A 17,097-nucleotide genomic window follows, 5' to 3' on the forward strand; every position below is an offset into this window, starting at 1 on the left:
AGAGTCGAAGCATACAGCCCCTCCTATACCCATCCCACACTCATCCAAAAGCCTATTCATTGTCCCTCCCTTCTTAGCTCTGTGGATGAAGGGTCACCCTTGTCCCCTGTCCAATGTTAAGGTCAGATGGGTGAACATTGTGACGAATGTGGATAGGTGGTAAAGGGAACACGGGCTGAGGGAAATACTTTTATTCTGAACTAGCTTCACCTGAGTGGCTTCTTCAGAAGTGGCTTCATTCTTCTGAAGAAGCCACTCAGGCGAAACTAGATAGGAATAAAAGTATTTCCCTCGGCACATGTTCTCTTTACCACCTACCCACATCCGTTAAGGTCAGAGGCAATGTTGCAAGACAGTAGGGTGGTAAGGCCCAATAGCCAGTGTTGATTTACCTCCACTGGTTCATTACACGGTGACCCCTCTCCACTCATCCACTCGAGAAAACACAGTAGACAAGAAATCCCTCTGAGCTGCATCATTTCCTCATCTATTCACCACTCCCAACTCGTATTCACCTCCTGCCCTCTCCCTTTCCTGCTTGACAGACATTCCTCATTTCCAATACCCCTTTCATCCCATCCATCCAACTTCATTCTCAGTCTCCCTCTCAAGTTCATTCCATCCACCTCCACCTTCTACCCTCTTTTTCACTGGTCTTTCTTCATTCATCTTTTTCATATGCCCAAACCACCTCAGTATTTTTTAACAACCATATCTACCAGGTCTTTTTCCAGCTCCTCTACTATGCCTCCTTCAAAATCCAAGTCTTCACTCCATACTAAGTTGTGGGCACAGTCACTCCTTTTTACAATGTTCTCATTTTGTTTATCCCCAGATACCTAATTATCACAATACTTTTCATTTCAAATTGATATCTACTTGCTCCCTTACTCTATAATTCATCTCCACCCTGACTCTTCTATTCCCTGAAAATTGTGACCCTAAATAAGCAAAGCTCTTCCCTCCAACTTTTCTCCCTTTAAACTCGCCATCAACTCACTGCCACCCAACCCCTTGTACATCTCATCAACTTACTTTTGCCTACATCTACTTTCAGCTTTCTCCTCTCACATACCTTCCCAAACTTATCCACCAACGGCTTCAATCTATTTTTGTTTCACTCCTTTTCTTCCACCTCTCCCTTCACCTATTCATTCCACCATTTGTTGCCTCTTCTTCTATTCCCTCCCTTTCTCCTCATCCCACAAACAGTTTTTTACACACTTTGGCATTTCCACTTTGAAATATTTCCATTCTTCCTTTACTCCTGTGTCTCTTTTATCCTTCACTTCCTCCCATGCTTCTCTCAGTGCCTCTCGATATTTATTCTTTTTTTCCTTTTCATTTAATTCACTCACCTTCACTATTTCTCTGCCTCCCTCCCATTTCCACTCTCAATTTCCCTTCTTCCAGATAATATAACAATCCCATGCTTTCTCCCCTGAATACATTTATGTCTTGGATGACTGATGGGAGGATGATTGAGGTGTTGGAATATGTAGAAATACCCAAAAGATAGATAACAACTCTATGAAAATAATCTACACTGAATATTCATTAAAAAAGTATAAATAAGATTATTTGAAACATATATGGGTTTATGCATTTTCATTCATGAAATAATTATCATACACATTTACAAAGGCATTAATCCTCTTTATAAGAGAGGTGATCGAGTCAAAATGTACTTTCGGCTACAATCTTACGTGGTAGAAAATTACTAGAAAAAGGGAGTCCTTAGTCCCTTTGTACTACTCTATCTAATTGCCTTTAATGACATACAGGGGACCACAATGGAGGTATTCTTGTCCTAGAGGACATAATCAATGTAGCCACAATAATGATCAGACATCAACAATTTAAAATCACTTCTACTTTTCAGTCAATGAGTCATATTATGTCAGTCCACATTTGTTACTTTATGGTGCCAAAGCATTCCTTTTCTCTTCTGATGTCCACCTCACATTGGATGAAAAAATATATATTTATTATGAAATAATTTAATACTCTTTAGTAGAATGTAATTAGTAAATTCAGTTTTAAGATAGTAGATGCTTGATGATATAATTATGTTGTTAAAATTCTAAAAAACTCAAAATGAGACTAAGATATTCAAGTTTCAATATTACAAAAGACTAATAATAATTTACACAAAACACACATCTTTGGTTAAATCTCGTAGTTACTTTACCCTACTCACCATTTATCTTCATCCATTAATGATTAACTTTCTTAGAAAAAAAAAAGCACATACAAAAATATCATAGTAAAATCACTAGTAATTGCCATTCAAAATAAACATCAAAGGCAAAAGAAAAAAGGGACACAACCCAAAAAAATGCAGATGCTGACAAACCTAGCATATTACTAGCAGCAAGCGAAGGAACAGCAGTGGCACCAGAGGAGCTGGGTGCAGTGGAAGTGGCAGGTGAAGAAGCAGCTGGTACAACCGCTGCTACATTGGCAGAGGCAGAGGCAGCAGCGGCAGACTGGGGGGCAATTAGGCGGAGTAATCGAGCCTCAAAGTGGCCCAGATTGGACATGTAGCCCTCCTTGGCAGATGGATTGGACACTTGTTGCCCTGTAATCACAAGGGCCACACACACACACAGTCAACAGCTGAGAAGTGTCACCATGTCAAATGGGGTTTTTGAGCCACTCAGTCAGGCCCTGGGAGGCCATGTGAAAGTGGAAAATGAAGTGGGTTTGATGTCCTAAGTCAAAATAAGTAGCTGCCTTTAGAAACCTGGGGCTGTGCTTTTAAAAGAAACAATGGGCTAAGGTAATACTATACTTCACCTTTCAAAGTTAAATTTTCCAACCAGTTTTTTGTGCAAGTAAATGTTGAGTCTATAGTTGGTGTTAAAAATAGAATAAACAATGGTGTCATGTATGAAAGACATGGTGGCAGCTGGACATGCCACATACAAAATGACCCTGAAAATTCACATTTCTCTGCTACCTTTATCCTTTATCAATTATTGTTTTTGGTCTTTTTTTTTGTATCAAGATTGTGGCAAGACCAATACTCTCACTCACTCTTACTTTGTGTATTCACCATCGTCTTGGATCACATGTTGGACTCATAATCAACAGCTATTTCCCACCTGGAAGACAGTTCAGAGCTCATATAAGACCAATCTATGGGTAATGCTGCGACCTTACGTGCACACACACTCCCAACGCCTCACCGACGAGAGTTGGAGTAATGACTTGTAGTGTAGCAATACTGAAAATATTTCAGCCTGGGTGGGATTTGAACCTGAAGCACTGTAATAGTGGCTGCAAATGCTACCACTGTGTGTGTATTTACCTAGTATACCTTGTTGTATTATATGGGAAAGGGAACTATGCTCATAGTGACCCGTCTTTGTACCTCTCAGCAAATGGGTTGAGGTCCTTAACGATGGGGTGTGTGTGTATTTACCTAATTGTAGTATACAGGAAAGGAGCAATGCTTGTTGGGTTGCATTTCCTATTCTCTAATTTTCTAACATACCTACACTCAAATTCATGTACAGTTCCAACTTAATCTATGTCCTTGATTTCCACTTATCATATTTAGATTTGAACTCATGTATTATTTGAGCTTGGGCTATATCACCTAAGCTATTCCACATATTCATGCATCTATAAGGAATACTGTATTTCTTCACATCAATGTGACCTGAATACTGTAATCATATCAGCTCTTTCTCTTCAATCTTTCATAGTTGGCAGACCCAGTGCTTTTAGTCTTTCCTAATATGGTTTATCTGCCAGGCTGGGGATCAGTCTGGTTGCTGCCCTTTATATTCTCTCAATCTTGCTTATATCCTTCACTCTGTGTGGGGACCATATTACTGATGTATAATCCAGTCTTGGACGTATCAGAGTTTCAGTGACTTTTTTCATCATTTCTTCATCCACATAATGGAATTCCCCTTTAATCTTCTGCAGTAGTCCATATGTCTCTCCCACAATCCTGCTGATATGTCTGTCAGGTGACAGATTGTCTTTTATTAACACTCCCAAGACTCCTCTTTTGTGTGTGCGTATTTACCTAGGGAGGAGGGTGGAGGGCAGTGGAATATATAGGAAATGGAATGGGTGGGAGTGGTTTCTATGCCTTTTTCTTTTTGGCTACCCCCCATGTAGGGGGAAAAAACCTTTGGTATATGTATGTATGTATCTTATGGAAAGGGGAGCTATGCTTGTGGTGTGTGTGTTTGTTTGAAAGGAATAGCTGTCCATCAGGAGTTCAACACATGATCCAAGATCATGTTTGTGAGCACTAAGTGGAAAACCCACAGCCCCACATTGGCTGGCCATAGTCCTTGGAACCTCAAACAGGTCTCTCTGGGGAGAAACTTTGGACTGTTGTCTGTATTCTATTAATTCTATCATCAGCTAAAAGTGATAAAGGGGAGCAGAGTAGTCACCAGTTGTCAGCTCTCTGTGTATGAAAAAGTGTAAGAAATACAGCTGAAGTTGATAGACAAAGGTCTTAAGCCTCATTCAAAGATTGGATGTCTGCACCTCCTTATAGAGGAGGATTGACAACTTTTGAAAAAAAATATTTTTTGTTCCCCATCTTGCAGGATCACCACATGAAGGTACCTATTATTAGTCTCAACTGTGTGAACATTCATCGGTTTAATTCACAAATTCATGCTTTTTTGTAGTTTGTGTATGGTGGGAATCCAATTAACATGAACTTTCAGGGTCAGCACTTGTAAGCAAAAGAACGAAAATAACTATGAAAGGTGAAGTGGAAACATATACAAAAAATTGCACGTGGAGGGTTACTGATACTGGGTAAGTTGGGAATTTCATCAGGAATTTATATCAGGATATAGTCAGTCAAGTAGACATGTTCTGAATGAATTTCAATACTAATTATGAATGGGATCAGAATAAACTTGTAATTTAAGGTAAGTAGACCTAAAATGGAGAACAGAAGTAAATTGTAATGCCTTGACATAAGCTGGAACACCTATGTCTCATTAGACATTTTTGGAAAAAGTAAAATAAAATTTCACATAATTCAAAATTTTGTAAACACTAAAAATAAAACACAGGATATAACACAATAATAAAATTAAATAGGAACATGAGAAAATGGTGAATTTTGTTTTAGTGACCACAGCATATCTATAACCTATCAAAATGTCTTGGCCGGACATCCTAAAATGCGTCCAAAGGCGTCTGATGGCGACCTATGGCGTCCAATCCCTTTAAGTGTTTATAAATTTGGCTGGAAACAATTCAGAAATAAATATATATTGCAAGTGAGTTGTCTTTGTAAGTTTCATGTACTTTGTGCCATTAACAGTGAAGTTATCTACATTGGAATTTGCCCGATCGAGATAGCGGCCAGACCTCCTGGCCGCCATCTTTGTTTTCACGGTTCCCGATCGGGTCGGTGGAAAACATGGAACCAGCACTTTCAATTTCCACATTTCTTTCAAGAGTCAATCATTTGGTTCATCTCAAGACTAAACATAGTACCAGAAAGGCAATTTATTTTATCATGTTTGCAGAACTTGGTTAGTTGGGGCTTTGAGTTAATTTATTAAACGAAAAAACAGTGAGTATGAAACATCCATCTTAAAATGGCATGGCCCAACAATCATCATTATCATCATCGCTCAGGCGTCATAATCCTAGGGGATCTTTGCTCAGGAAAATTCACAAAACTTACTTCCCTGACACAGCTGGCGCACGGGGTACATTGTGCGTCTGGGAATAATAGTCTCAACATCCACATCATCGTAAATAACTCTATCATTACATATTGAAAATAGAGGTCGCCACACTCAATCCTTCCGTTCCGTCTGTTTGTCGACAGGAATTAAAGGGACTCATGCGAAAAGTTATTGTCCGCCCGTGTAAAAGCGATCAAAGTCCCCCAGGGATAAAAAGTCCTCTCGCTTTGTTCTGACGCATTAAGCCGCGTTGTTTCATTGTATGGGGTTATGTGGGATCCAGGCATTTGGTCTCCAGACATTTGATCTCCTTCGTTAACACTGGACATTTGTTCTCCAGACATTTGATTTCTGGACATGTGGTCTCCTTCGTTAACAAAAACTGGACATGGTCTCCAGACATTTGATCCCTGGAGATTTGGTCTCCTTCGTTAACAAAAACTGGACATTTGGTCTCCACATGAAATTTATCATTAGTACAGATAACCATATATTTGGTGAAGAAGCTTAGCAATAAAATATTCAAATATGCTTCTTGGGATTATATGGTTAGTAATTAAATGTTTAATTCTGATCAATTAATGGGTACAGTAAATGGTGTACGGATGCAATCCCTCAACCCAAATCCCGCATAATAAAAAGTCACACCCGAATCTACTTATCCACACATAAAAGAACTATAGATATAATGTTAAATTAATATTTCATGTCAACATATTGACATTTGGGAGTATATCAGTTGTTGTTATGATGGTTTATCAGGTGTCTGTATTACTCTAGTCACTGACAGCTATTTCAGTTCTGCAAGGCATTGCATATATTCGGATTGGTCATTCTCCATAGATCATTTTTCATCACAACTTTGCATATGATGGGTAAACCTTATTTGATAAATCAGAAGATGAGAAAAATAACTAGGGGGTTTTGGTGTACTGTATTCGTGAAGGTGTTAATTGTTGAAATAAATTTCACTATAAAATACCACAGGATTGATAATAATGATTAACATACGGTGCCGCACACGTAGGCGTCATGGACTTAGATCTCGGTGGCAGCAGCCAATGCCAGCCATGGAAGGGTTAACTGCACAAATGATTCGGTAACACCCTTTAATCAAAACTAACTCAGGTAAGCATAAGATTCCAGTTTAGCCGCTTACAAAAGAAATAACAGAAACGATGTAATATAGAATTTGAAAATGTTTGATCTGTATTAGCAATTATACTGCCTGTATAATTCCTCCAAGCCCCAACTAACCAAGTTCTGCAAACATGATAAAATAAATTGCCTTTCTGGTACTATGTTTAATCTTGTGATGAACCAAATGATTGATTCTTGAAAGAAATGTGGAAATTGAAAGTGCTGGTTCCATGTTTTCCACCGACCCGATCGGGAACCGTGAAAACAAAGATGGCGGCCAGGAGGTCTGGCCGCTATCTCGATCGGGCAAATTTCAATGTAGATAACTTCACTGTTAATGGCACAAAGTGCATGAAACTTACAAAGACGACTCACTTGCAATATATATTTATTTCTGAATTGTTTCCAGCCAAATTTATAAACATTTAAAGGGATTGGACGCCATAGGTCGCCATCGGACGCCTTTGGACGCATTTTAGGCAGACCCGTCTTGGCCACTTGTAAATAGCAACTATAACCTAATTCAAACTAATTCATAAGATTCAAAAGGAACAAAATAAAAGCAAGTTATCAAATCAGGCTCTTACACTGTTGTTCCCTGAACTTAACCTTTTCACGACTGTATGGAACTTAGATATTTGTTATGGCTGCTGCTAAATTATTTAATCTAATTGGGAAACCAGTGTGCAGCAAAAAGGTTAAAGGAGTACACAAACACTCAGCCAATTATAAATAGAAAAAGACTGCTTAAAAATTTCTCCATGCAAAATTTGTTCCAAGGGCTTTAGATACTTGAATTTTGAAAACAAGGGACCATGCAGGTCTCGTTTTGCATCAAAACTTTTACGGCTCTGATTAAGTGAGATGGGAAAAGTGAGATGTGACTATCACATAACTTGCAACATCAAGGGTAAAAAAAAAAAAAAAAAAAAAAAAAAAACAGCATTACTTTAAATATTCAGGGGTTCTCAAGACAAGACAAACAAAGCAATTTGTCATCCATTCAAGAAAATAAAAATAATGTAAATAAAAAGAAATTAATAATCACTAACTGTACTCCATATACTAAAAAGGCACAACTGAAAATTAAAATCATCACTAGTACTAAGTACAGAGAGTGTGAACAATTAACAGGTTAGCTGGTGAACCCTTTCTTATATTCAAACAGGTTTGCATGGAATGGACTAATCAAAAACCCCAATTGTGTATGTGACAACTCTTTCTTCATGCTGTACAGAGCAGCTGGGTGCAATACATCAAAGGATTGTACACAAGGAAGACTTTATTCAAATCAATAGCCCAAGAAGTCTTAATAACATGCATATGTTCATCATTAAGGAGTCAAATAAGAGTAGGTTGCAGCCTCCCGTCACAGTGTACTGTGAACAATCCCTACCATGATAGGGAATGTTTGGGGAAACAAAACAAAATGGTAAAAAAATAAATAAATAATAATAATAAAAATAATATAAGAAAAGCACAAAATACTTTACACTTACCTTACTAAAGGATTGAGTAATGAAAATATATAAGGTTTTAAATATCATCACAGGGAATAAGATGGTAACAGGTGGGAATCTTAAACGAGTAATTTTCAAGGTTTTCATAAAGTTCACATCCTTATCAGAGTTCTCTTTCTTTCATCAAATATCAACCAATCAATCTATTGTCTCAGCTCTCTTTTACAGGAGACCCATGGCTCTATATTAAAAATTCATGTGTATAGCCATTTCATACATATACATAAATACAAAGCCCACAGTCCTATAAGGAGGACGAAAGTCAATGATTACACTCGCATATAAAAACCCACTCACCCATGCAGAGCTTATCTTACTACCTCAAGGATGAAGGGTCGAGTCAAATGCAGTGCAGCAAGGTACAACTCAGCCACCACAAGGTCCAACAACAATAGGTGGTTTACCCCTATTGCTTCATCATGCAACAAATTCCTGCTCATACACTCATCTACAAAGCAATTGCAAGGAATATCGCTCTTGACTGTCTCATCCATTCATTTATTCTCACTCATTTCCCTACTGTACTGATGACAATGATCACAATAACAATGACAATAATAAATGTTTTGTTGGTGTTGCTTCAAATTTCATTGGCTGGAAACCTACAGCCCTACAGCAAGTATCAATGGTCCTTGGACCCTCACATAGGGTTCTCTTAGAAGAAAATACGGGTTTTTGTTTGTGTTTTATTTGTATAAGACTGTTTCTGTCACTGGCTGAAAGTTGCAGGAGGAGGGAAGCTGTCACCAGCTGTCAGCTAACCTTAAGTGAAAAAAGGTGGAAGAAATACAGCTGAAGTTGACAAAAAGAAATTGTAGGCCCGGCCTCAAAACCAAGTGTCATATGATATGGTTTAATGTCCCAAACTCCCCCTATCAGAAGGCTAGGATGGTGCCCCTCACAGAGGACTTTGTAGTGTGGAATTTAAAGAACCATGCCCTTGGTTCAACTTCGCCAGTGGCAGGGTTTGAGGTGCTTGTGAAATGTTGTGTGAAGGGTGAGTGCTGTTTAGGCTTCTGGTGTTGTATTGTGTTTCTGTCCATTTTATGTGGTCTTCAATTGGGAGGATTTTGGTTTTTGTCTATCAGTGGGACCAATGATGGGTACCTGTATGTGGTGGTTCTGCAAGATGGACAATGAAGCTGCTCATTTTCAAAAACTGTGAAACCCCTCATCTCTATCAAGAGGTGCAACCCTGAGGGGCTGTCACTCAGTCTCTGGACTAGGGACAAGATCTTTCTCTATTAATTTCAACTGTATTTATTACTCTTTTTCAAACATGGGGAGCTGACAATCGGTGACTGCTCTCCTCTTCTTATCACTTTCAGCAGGTGAAACAGAAACAGTCCCACACTAATACAATACACACAACAGTCTAAAGTTTCTTCCCAGAGAGATCTGTAAGAGGTTCCAAGGACTGATGCCAGCCACTGTAGGGCTACAGGTTTTCCACCAAGTGAAACTCAAGGCAACAATTGATTGATTTTATGTAGGTGTTCAATAGGGGTGGTTTTGGTGTATCCTTTTATTACTCTTAGTGCTTCATCCTGTAAATTGTTTGTGTTTGACTAATTGTTGAGAACCATGCTATGGAGGCTTAGTCAAAGGGGGTTCTTATGAAATGTTTAGATATGGTTATTAGGGCTTCTTTTAGTTGTCCAAAGTCAATGCGAGTAATGGATCTTAGTAGGTTTGGTTCGTTGTTGATTTTTTGCTGTCAGGTCTTTGATATGTAGCCTGAAAGTCATACAAGTATCAAATGTTAGGCCTAGAATTTTTGGGTTCTTTTGCAGTGGAAGGGTTTGGTCATTTAATTTTACTATTGGGTGATTCTGCATTTTTTCTTTTTTAGGAATGTCCCCTTTTGGGGCTACAGGTAGTAGGACTCCTAATCCCATCCCCCATCACCCAGGAGGTGCCAAGATAGGAGTGAGGGAGGAGGTTGGAGGGGAGTGGAATATATGGGAAATGAAATGGGTGGGAGTGATTTCTATGCCTTTTTCTTTTTCTTTCTTTTTTGGCTACCCCCCCCCCATGTAACGGGGAAAAAGCCTTTGGTATATGTATGTATGTATGATTTTGTATGAGAGAACAAGAATGGAGGGCCACTATGTAAATGAAGTGGCCCTGCTGTGAGTGAGCTGTGTCTTGCTGCATGCTTATGACCCAGGCAGTGTACAGTGGAGGGGATGACCCTTCACCCAAAAGGGGCTAAGATGAGAGAGAAACAGATGGGTGATGGATGGGTAAAGGGTGTTGAATGACTTGGCTGACCACCTCCCTTATATGGAGCAAGAGGCTTATTAGTGTATTTACCTAGTTGTATTATACGGGAAGGGAGTTATGCTCGTGGTGACCCGTCTTTGTATCTCTCAGCATCAATTTTTTTCTTAAAATCTTGAATAGTGTTTGCACACACTGTTTCTTTGTCTAATTTGTTCCAAGTATCTATCACTCTGTGTGGAAAGCTGTTTTTTTTCAGATCTTTTCTGTAATTATCTTTTTTTAGTTTCTTTTTGTGCCCTCTCATTTTTACATTGTCCCATTTCAATAAGTGTATGGCCGCCATGATGATGTGCTTTATGTAAAAAAACCTTGAAAATTACATGCACACAACTCTCTATTATTACCTACAAGGCTACAATAAAAAAAATTAAAACTGAATAATAAACAAAAACACTTTATAAAAAAGATTATCTAAATATGTGATGACAAAAGAATGGTCCTAGTACACATAGATGTTGATCCATTACTCATACCCTTCTTGAGAGGTGCAGGGGCATAACGAGCATGGCGATGTCGTGGTCTGTGTCTTCTCTCATCAAAGCGACGCTGAAGCTGATCTTGAAGTCGACCACCTGCTCGGCCCCCAAATAGTCCTAAAGAATAATCAATGACGGAAATAAAACTTATGATAAAATATAAAAGACCACAGAATAAAAAAATTCAAAATTTCCTTTTGTGCAATATATCTATTTTTTTTTTTTTTTTTATAATTTTGAAATAAAACTGACCATGGACATCTTAAAGTGGTTGGGCAAGAGTGGGCAGTTGCCCTCCCCCTACAATTTTTTTTGAGGTTGTGTCAAATGTTAATCAAACAACTAGTTGTACAGGTATTTGTATACACTTTTTAACACATGGAGAGCTGACAACTAGCAACTGCTCTCCTCTCCTTACCATTTTGAGCCAGCAACATAGAAACAGTACCATACTGATACAACACAAAAGTTCAAACTTTCTTTCCAGAGAGATCTGTGGAAGGTTCTGAGGACCATTGCCAGCCATTGCAGGGCTGCAGGTTTCTCATTTAGTGAAATTCAAGGCAACAATTAATTGACTGACACAATCTCACCGATAGTTTTCAGTAAATAAATCCTCAGGATGCACATACTAAGAAACTTTAAGTGTGTGAGTGATAAGTTTTTACATCAGAGAACAATCCAGTCTTTATGCACTATCATACAGACTTGCCTACAATAATACACAATAATCAATCCATTATCCCATGTCTCTTGAAAGAGATCCATGGATCTCTCATTGCTGCCACTGATTGATTGACTAACTTATCCACTCTGCACTAACTATAACATACATTGTTCTTACATCAATCTATGCACAAAATGTATATGATTTCACCTCCGACATTGCTCATTTCAAAGAATCCAAACAATCCTCCTGGCTGACCATTCATTAAACTGAATGGGTCTTGCTGGTCTCCTTCAGCACCTGGCAGCTCATCAGCACATGTGCGACAACAACCACATTCACTGCAGCCTGAATCTCCTGACCCACAGCCACAAGGCCTGTTGAAATAAGAATATTCATTACAATTTACAAAAGTTTCATCTTTTTATGTTGTGTCTGGTGGGCTGTGCAAGTGTGAATATGAGTGTGAGTGTATTTACCTAATTGTGTGTGTGTGTGTGTGTGTGTGTGTGTGTGTGTGTGTGTGTGTGTGTGTGTGTGTGTGTGTGTGTGTGTGTGTGTGTGTGTGTGTGTGTGTGTTTGTGTGTGTGTGTTTGTGTTTGTTTATGTATGTGTGTTTATGTATGTGTGTTTATGTATGTGTGTTTATGTATGTTGTGTCTGGTGGGCTGTGCAAGTGTGAATATGAGTGTGAGTGTATTTACCTAATTTTGTGTGTGTGTGTGTGTGTGTGTGTGTGTGTGTGTGTGTGTGTGTGTGTGTGTGTGTGTGTGTGTGTGTGTGTGTTTGTGTGTGTGTGTGTGTGTTTGTGTATGTGTGTTTGTGTATGTGTGTTTGTGTATGTGTGTTTATGTATGTGTGTTTATGTATGTGTGTTTATGTGTGTTTATGTATGTGTGTTTATGTGTGTTTATGTATGTGTGTTTATGTATGTATATATATGGTAAAATTCAAAGATTTGTGTAGAACTGTGTGGCTAACATTCTCATGTGCTGTTCTGTGAGGAGACTGGTTTCTAAGTGGAGATGTTCTACTGAGGTTGCCTTTATGAAGTAAATTATTATCTATAAGCAAATACAGAGATATTACATGTACCAGAAGGCTTTTCTTCCCACAGGAGTGAGCGTGTTGCTCTGCTTTTGATACCTATTTTGTACCAGAGATAATGGATTTTTAAAATAGGTCCTATAAAGCATGGCACCATAATCATGGCACTATAATAAAAAATTTCCTGTTGGAAAGTGATAGTTGGCGACAAGTCTATTGAAATCAACATCATGCGAGGACAAAGCCTTTATTAGTACAACATTTCGTTTGTTACGGCTATTTCGCTCATTACAGCTTTTTCAAGTACATGTATTTGAAAAAGCTGTAACAAGTGAAATGTCATACCAATAAAGCCTCCGTCCTCACATGGTTTTTATTTCGAATATAATAAACCCTAACATGAAAGACATGTTTCAATACATTATCATATTTCAATTAAAATAAATATTAAATGAAAAACTCACTGTCCAGGGTTTCGATTGGGCCTTCCGCTGGATACACAAACAGCACCATAGCCAGTACACTCATGACAATACATGCAGACCAGGCATAGGTCACGAACCCATCGATGGCGCCCAGGTGGACACATCCCTACTTCAGCTCCATCTTCACTCTCTCCTCCATCATCTTCCTCCACTTCCTCATCACCTGCTGGACCAACTGACATGGACATCCCTTGCAAGATAATGTAAATGTAGGTAAGAATTATATTTAACAAACATATATTATGAGGGGGACGGTAGGAAAAAAACACACTTGCATACACCAAAAGGCTTTCTCCTCCTGAGAGGGGGGTGGCCAAATGTAAGTATGCATTCCACATCCATCCATACAAACATACGAAAAAGTCCATCCCCCTTAATAGGGGGTTGCCTAGTCATGGTCTAAACCCAAGCTTCATCCATTCCACACCTATTTGTTGTTCCTTCTATCTTAGCTCCTTGTGGATGATGGATCATCCCTGTCCCCCACCCACTGCTCAGGTCAGAAGCAATGCAGCAAAATGTAATATCTTCATAACAGGGCCCACCAGCCAAAGTTGATTTACCCCCACTGCTTCATTACATGGCTACCCTCCCACCTCACCCACTTAAGAAATTACACAGCAGTTAAGAAGAAATTCCTTCAATTTATCATCCGTTCACAACCACTCTCCACTCAATCCATCCATCCTATTTTTGGCATTCTCTTTAAGTTCACTCCATCTATTTCTACCTTCCACACTCTTTACTGCTAGACTTTCTTCACTCATTCTTTCCATTTGCCCAAACCATCCCAGTATTCTTTGATCAACCCCATCTGCATGCTTTCCTTTCATCCCTGCTCTCTGTCTCTTCAACTCATTTCTCAATCTATACATCCTCATAATCCCCACCATACTTCTTCAATACTTCATCTCAAATACATTTAGGATCTTCTTATCTTGCCTCCCTTAAATTTTAAGTCTCTACCCCATACACAATCGTGGGGATAATCACCCCCCCTATTACCTCTTGTACCTCTCATCACCTTAACTTTTATCCACATTTACTTTCAACACAAATATGAAATACTGTATGGTGACCTAGTACAGAAATGTTTCATGAAAGTTATATATGAATGTTATTATCAGCAGCAGTAACTATAAAGAGAAATAGTTTTAGTACAAATATCTGGGTAGAATGAAAAGTGTTATAAGAGATAGATGTTACTTTGGCATAAATGGAAAAAAGGTTGTATGATTCACAGACTTGGAATACTGAGGGAGAGAGAGACTGAATACTTTTGAGCTCGTTTCAGAAGTATGACAGATGTTACAAGACTGGATAGAGAGAGAAATAAAGAGGTGAGGATAGGAACAGGAATAAGAAATGAGCTGTTGAAGTAGATCAGATAATTCTGAGGTCCTATGGACAACTGAATTAAGAAAGACTAGCTAAGATATTGTTGAAAGAGGTGCATGGAGTAAGCTTGAGAGGAAGACTAAGAATAAAGATGGAGTGGAAGGAGCTTTGGATGCATGTGGGATTTCTGTTGAGCAAGGAAGTGTGTCAAGTTATACTGTGAACTACACACAAGTTCAGTGGTCAGTAAGGCTAATGGATTTTCTGTAGAGTAAATCAAATTGAAAGAACATTGCTTCAGAGTTCATTTAACTGAGGTTTCACTGTACAGTTATCTACTATAATCTCCTAACTTTACAAATTCAGCATAAAATTCTGAAAATGTTTTGCATCACTAACTTCAGAACAGACCTAACCCAATTATAAATGCAAATAGCATCAGTAGAGTCGAACCTCAAAAGCCCAGACTAATTGGGGGGAAGGGTGGTCCGGTCATGCCAAACGTCCGGTCATCGAAAATATCACCCTAACAACCATAGATTTTCATAGCGGTATACGTATAGGTAATGTATGATATGGCATAGAAACACATAAGAATAATACTCTAACACTGTAATAATAACAATACTGTAATAATAATGCTATAATACCAAAAATTCTGTAATAATGATTATAATACAGGCATGTAAATGTACTGTATATACAGTGTACTGTACTGTATCTTTTATTACGTACACTGTAAATATCGGAAGGTATGCATGCGGGACAGTGGTGGCGGCCAGGGTTAGCACGTTTTCTACACTGCCGTGTAGAATGGGAGTGTTGCCATACTGGGGCATACATTTTTCTCGGGCATGTGCAGACTTTCATAGCAAGATATGCTTGTCAAACTTTGACAAAATGGTGGTTCTATTTTTTTTATTCTTGAATGTATATAAGGCCCCCATGCCCTAACATATTCAGTAAGATATAAAAATTCTTTTTTTTTTTTTCATATTATTATCGCTAAAAGAAAGCTGAAACTTTAGCATATAATTTTTTCTACACAGTAAAAACGTATCTTTTGAGGTATAATATTTTATAAGTAACACAATTACCAATAAGTCATATTTTGATGTACCATTTATTATTTGATAACTAGTTCTATGATTTTTACACAAAAGTTTGAGTTTTTGAACGTTTTTAACAGCCCGCTGATATGTAGAAAAAATTTCCTCATGTCCTTGTGCAGTTGTTGTCGTTCCCTAGACTGTCTGTCCGAGCAGTCCCGTCTCCCCAAGGAATGCCACTGCCGAAACTGGGTTTTCCCACAAATCCTTTATAGAGTGTATGTTGTGTTGTTTGCGTGCATGATTAAACAGCAGCAACCACCCCTGGCCATCAGCTCCTTGTGCAGTTGCCACATGCTGCTATTTTACTACGTTTTGGTACAAAATTCTACGAAATGACAGCCCTTGTGGCGGCTTGACTGGGCTGGGTTTGAGTACACGTGTACGGCCGTCGCTGCCACCTACTGGACAAATAGGGAACTTTGCTTGAAAAGTCCGCCCTTTGTTCATTTCGACCGGTCATACGAGGGTCCGGGCTTTCAAGGTTCGACTGTATTTATTAAAATCTTATTAAAAAAAAAAAAAAAAAAAAAGTTCCCACTGAACACAGCTTATACTGTACAACCAGTTTGGTACCAATCTCTTGTTTCCATCAACTGACAACCTAGGTCATGTGAGTAATCTGTCCTCAAGGAGTCAAGGCAAAACTAAACTTGCATGTAAACTAACCTGTAGTTTCCTTAGCCTGTGGTGTGTAGTCTCGCCCACATTGTCCTTTGTTATTAATGCCAAAACTGTAGACATGTCCCTTATTAGTTAAGGCTAAAGCATGGGCCTTTCCCAGAGCCACTGCAGTAACGTGAACATCACGCAACTCAGACACTAGACCTGAAACCAAAGTTACGAAAATATTAGAACAGTTAGATTATAGTGAAAAGTAATAACTGTTGCCTCAAGTGTCACTGATTAGAAACTCAGTTCCACATTAGATGTCAACGGTTCTTGGACCCATCTATAAATCTCACTGTGAAGAATCTTTAAATTGCTATTTGTTTTGTATTAGTGTGGGACTATCTCTACATCAATGGCTTTTAGTAGAAGGAGGAGGGAAGCATTTGTTTGTTATCAATCAAACTGTCTGTTGCCCCGGGTCTCTCTTATTACTGTGCTTACTACTTTATCCACACGAGTATTGGTTTATTTCAAATTATTCCAATTCTCTCTCTATTTTCAGGGTACTTTTGCCAGTTTACTTTTTGATACATATAACAAGGGTTCTTTCCCCCTTACAAGGGAGGTAGCCAAAGTCAAAAGGCATAATTCCACTCCCAGCCACTTCATTCCCACCTTTTTCACACCAATCCACCACCCCTCCCTCCCTCCCTCTCATCCTGGCTTCTCA

The 17,097-nt window shown here is 38.7% G+C and overlaps 1 protein-coding gene across 8 annotated transcripts in view; it reads right to left on the minus strand.

The window, feature by feature from the left end:
* hiw (MYC binding protein highwire) overlaps positions 1-17,097 on the minus strand; it is a 154,775-nt gene that overhangs the window by 122,637 nt on the left and 15,041 nt on the right. For 6 of the 8 annotated variants that reach the window (XM_076209843.1, XM_076209840.1, XM_076209837.1 and 3 more), the window contains exons 14-18: positions 16,425-16,583; positions 13,288-13,498; positions 11,987-12,153; positions 11,080-11,226; positions 2,357-2,581 (exon numbers count right to left, since the gene is read on the minus strand). In XM_076209843.1, coding sequence (XP_076065958.1) covers positions 2,357-2,581; positions 11,080-11,226; positions 11,987-12,153; positions 13,288-13,498; positions 16,425-16,583 — 909 coding nt within the window. The remainder of the gene's footprint in view (positions 1-2,356; positions 2,582-11,079; positions 11,227-11,986; positions 12,154-13,287; positions 13,499-16,424; positions 16,584-17,097) is intronic. The other 2 variants (XM_076209839.1, XM_076209842.1) reach the window with 2 other exon arrangements.

The sequence above is a fragment of the Oratosquilla oratoria genome, chromosome 26 (assembly GCF_046742065.1).
Source record: "Oratosquilla oratoria isolate Oo_2021 chromosome 26, ASM4674206v1, whole genome shotgun sequence".
NCBI classification, from domain to species: domain Eukaryota; kingdom Metazoa; phylum Arthropoda; class Malacostraca; order Stomatopoda; family Squillidae; genus Oratosquilla; species Oratosquilla oratoria.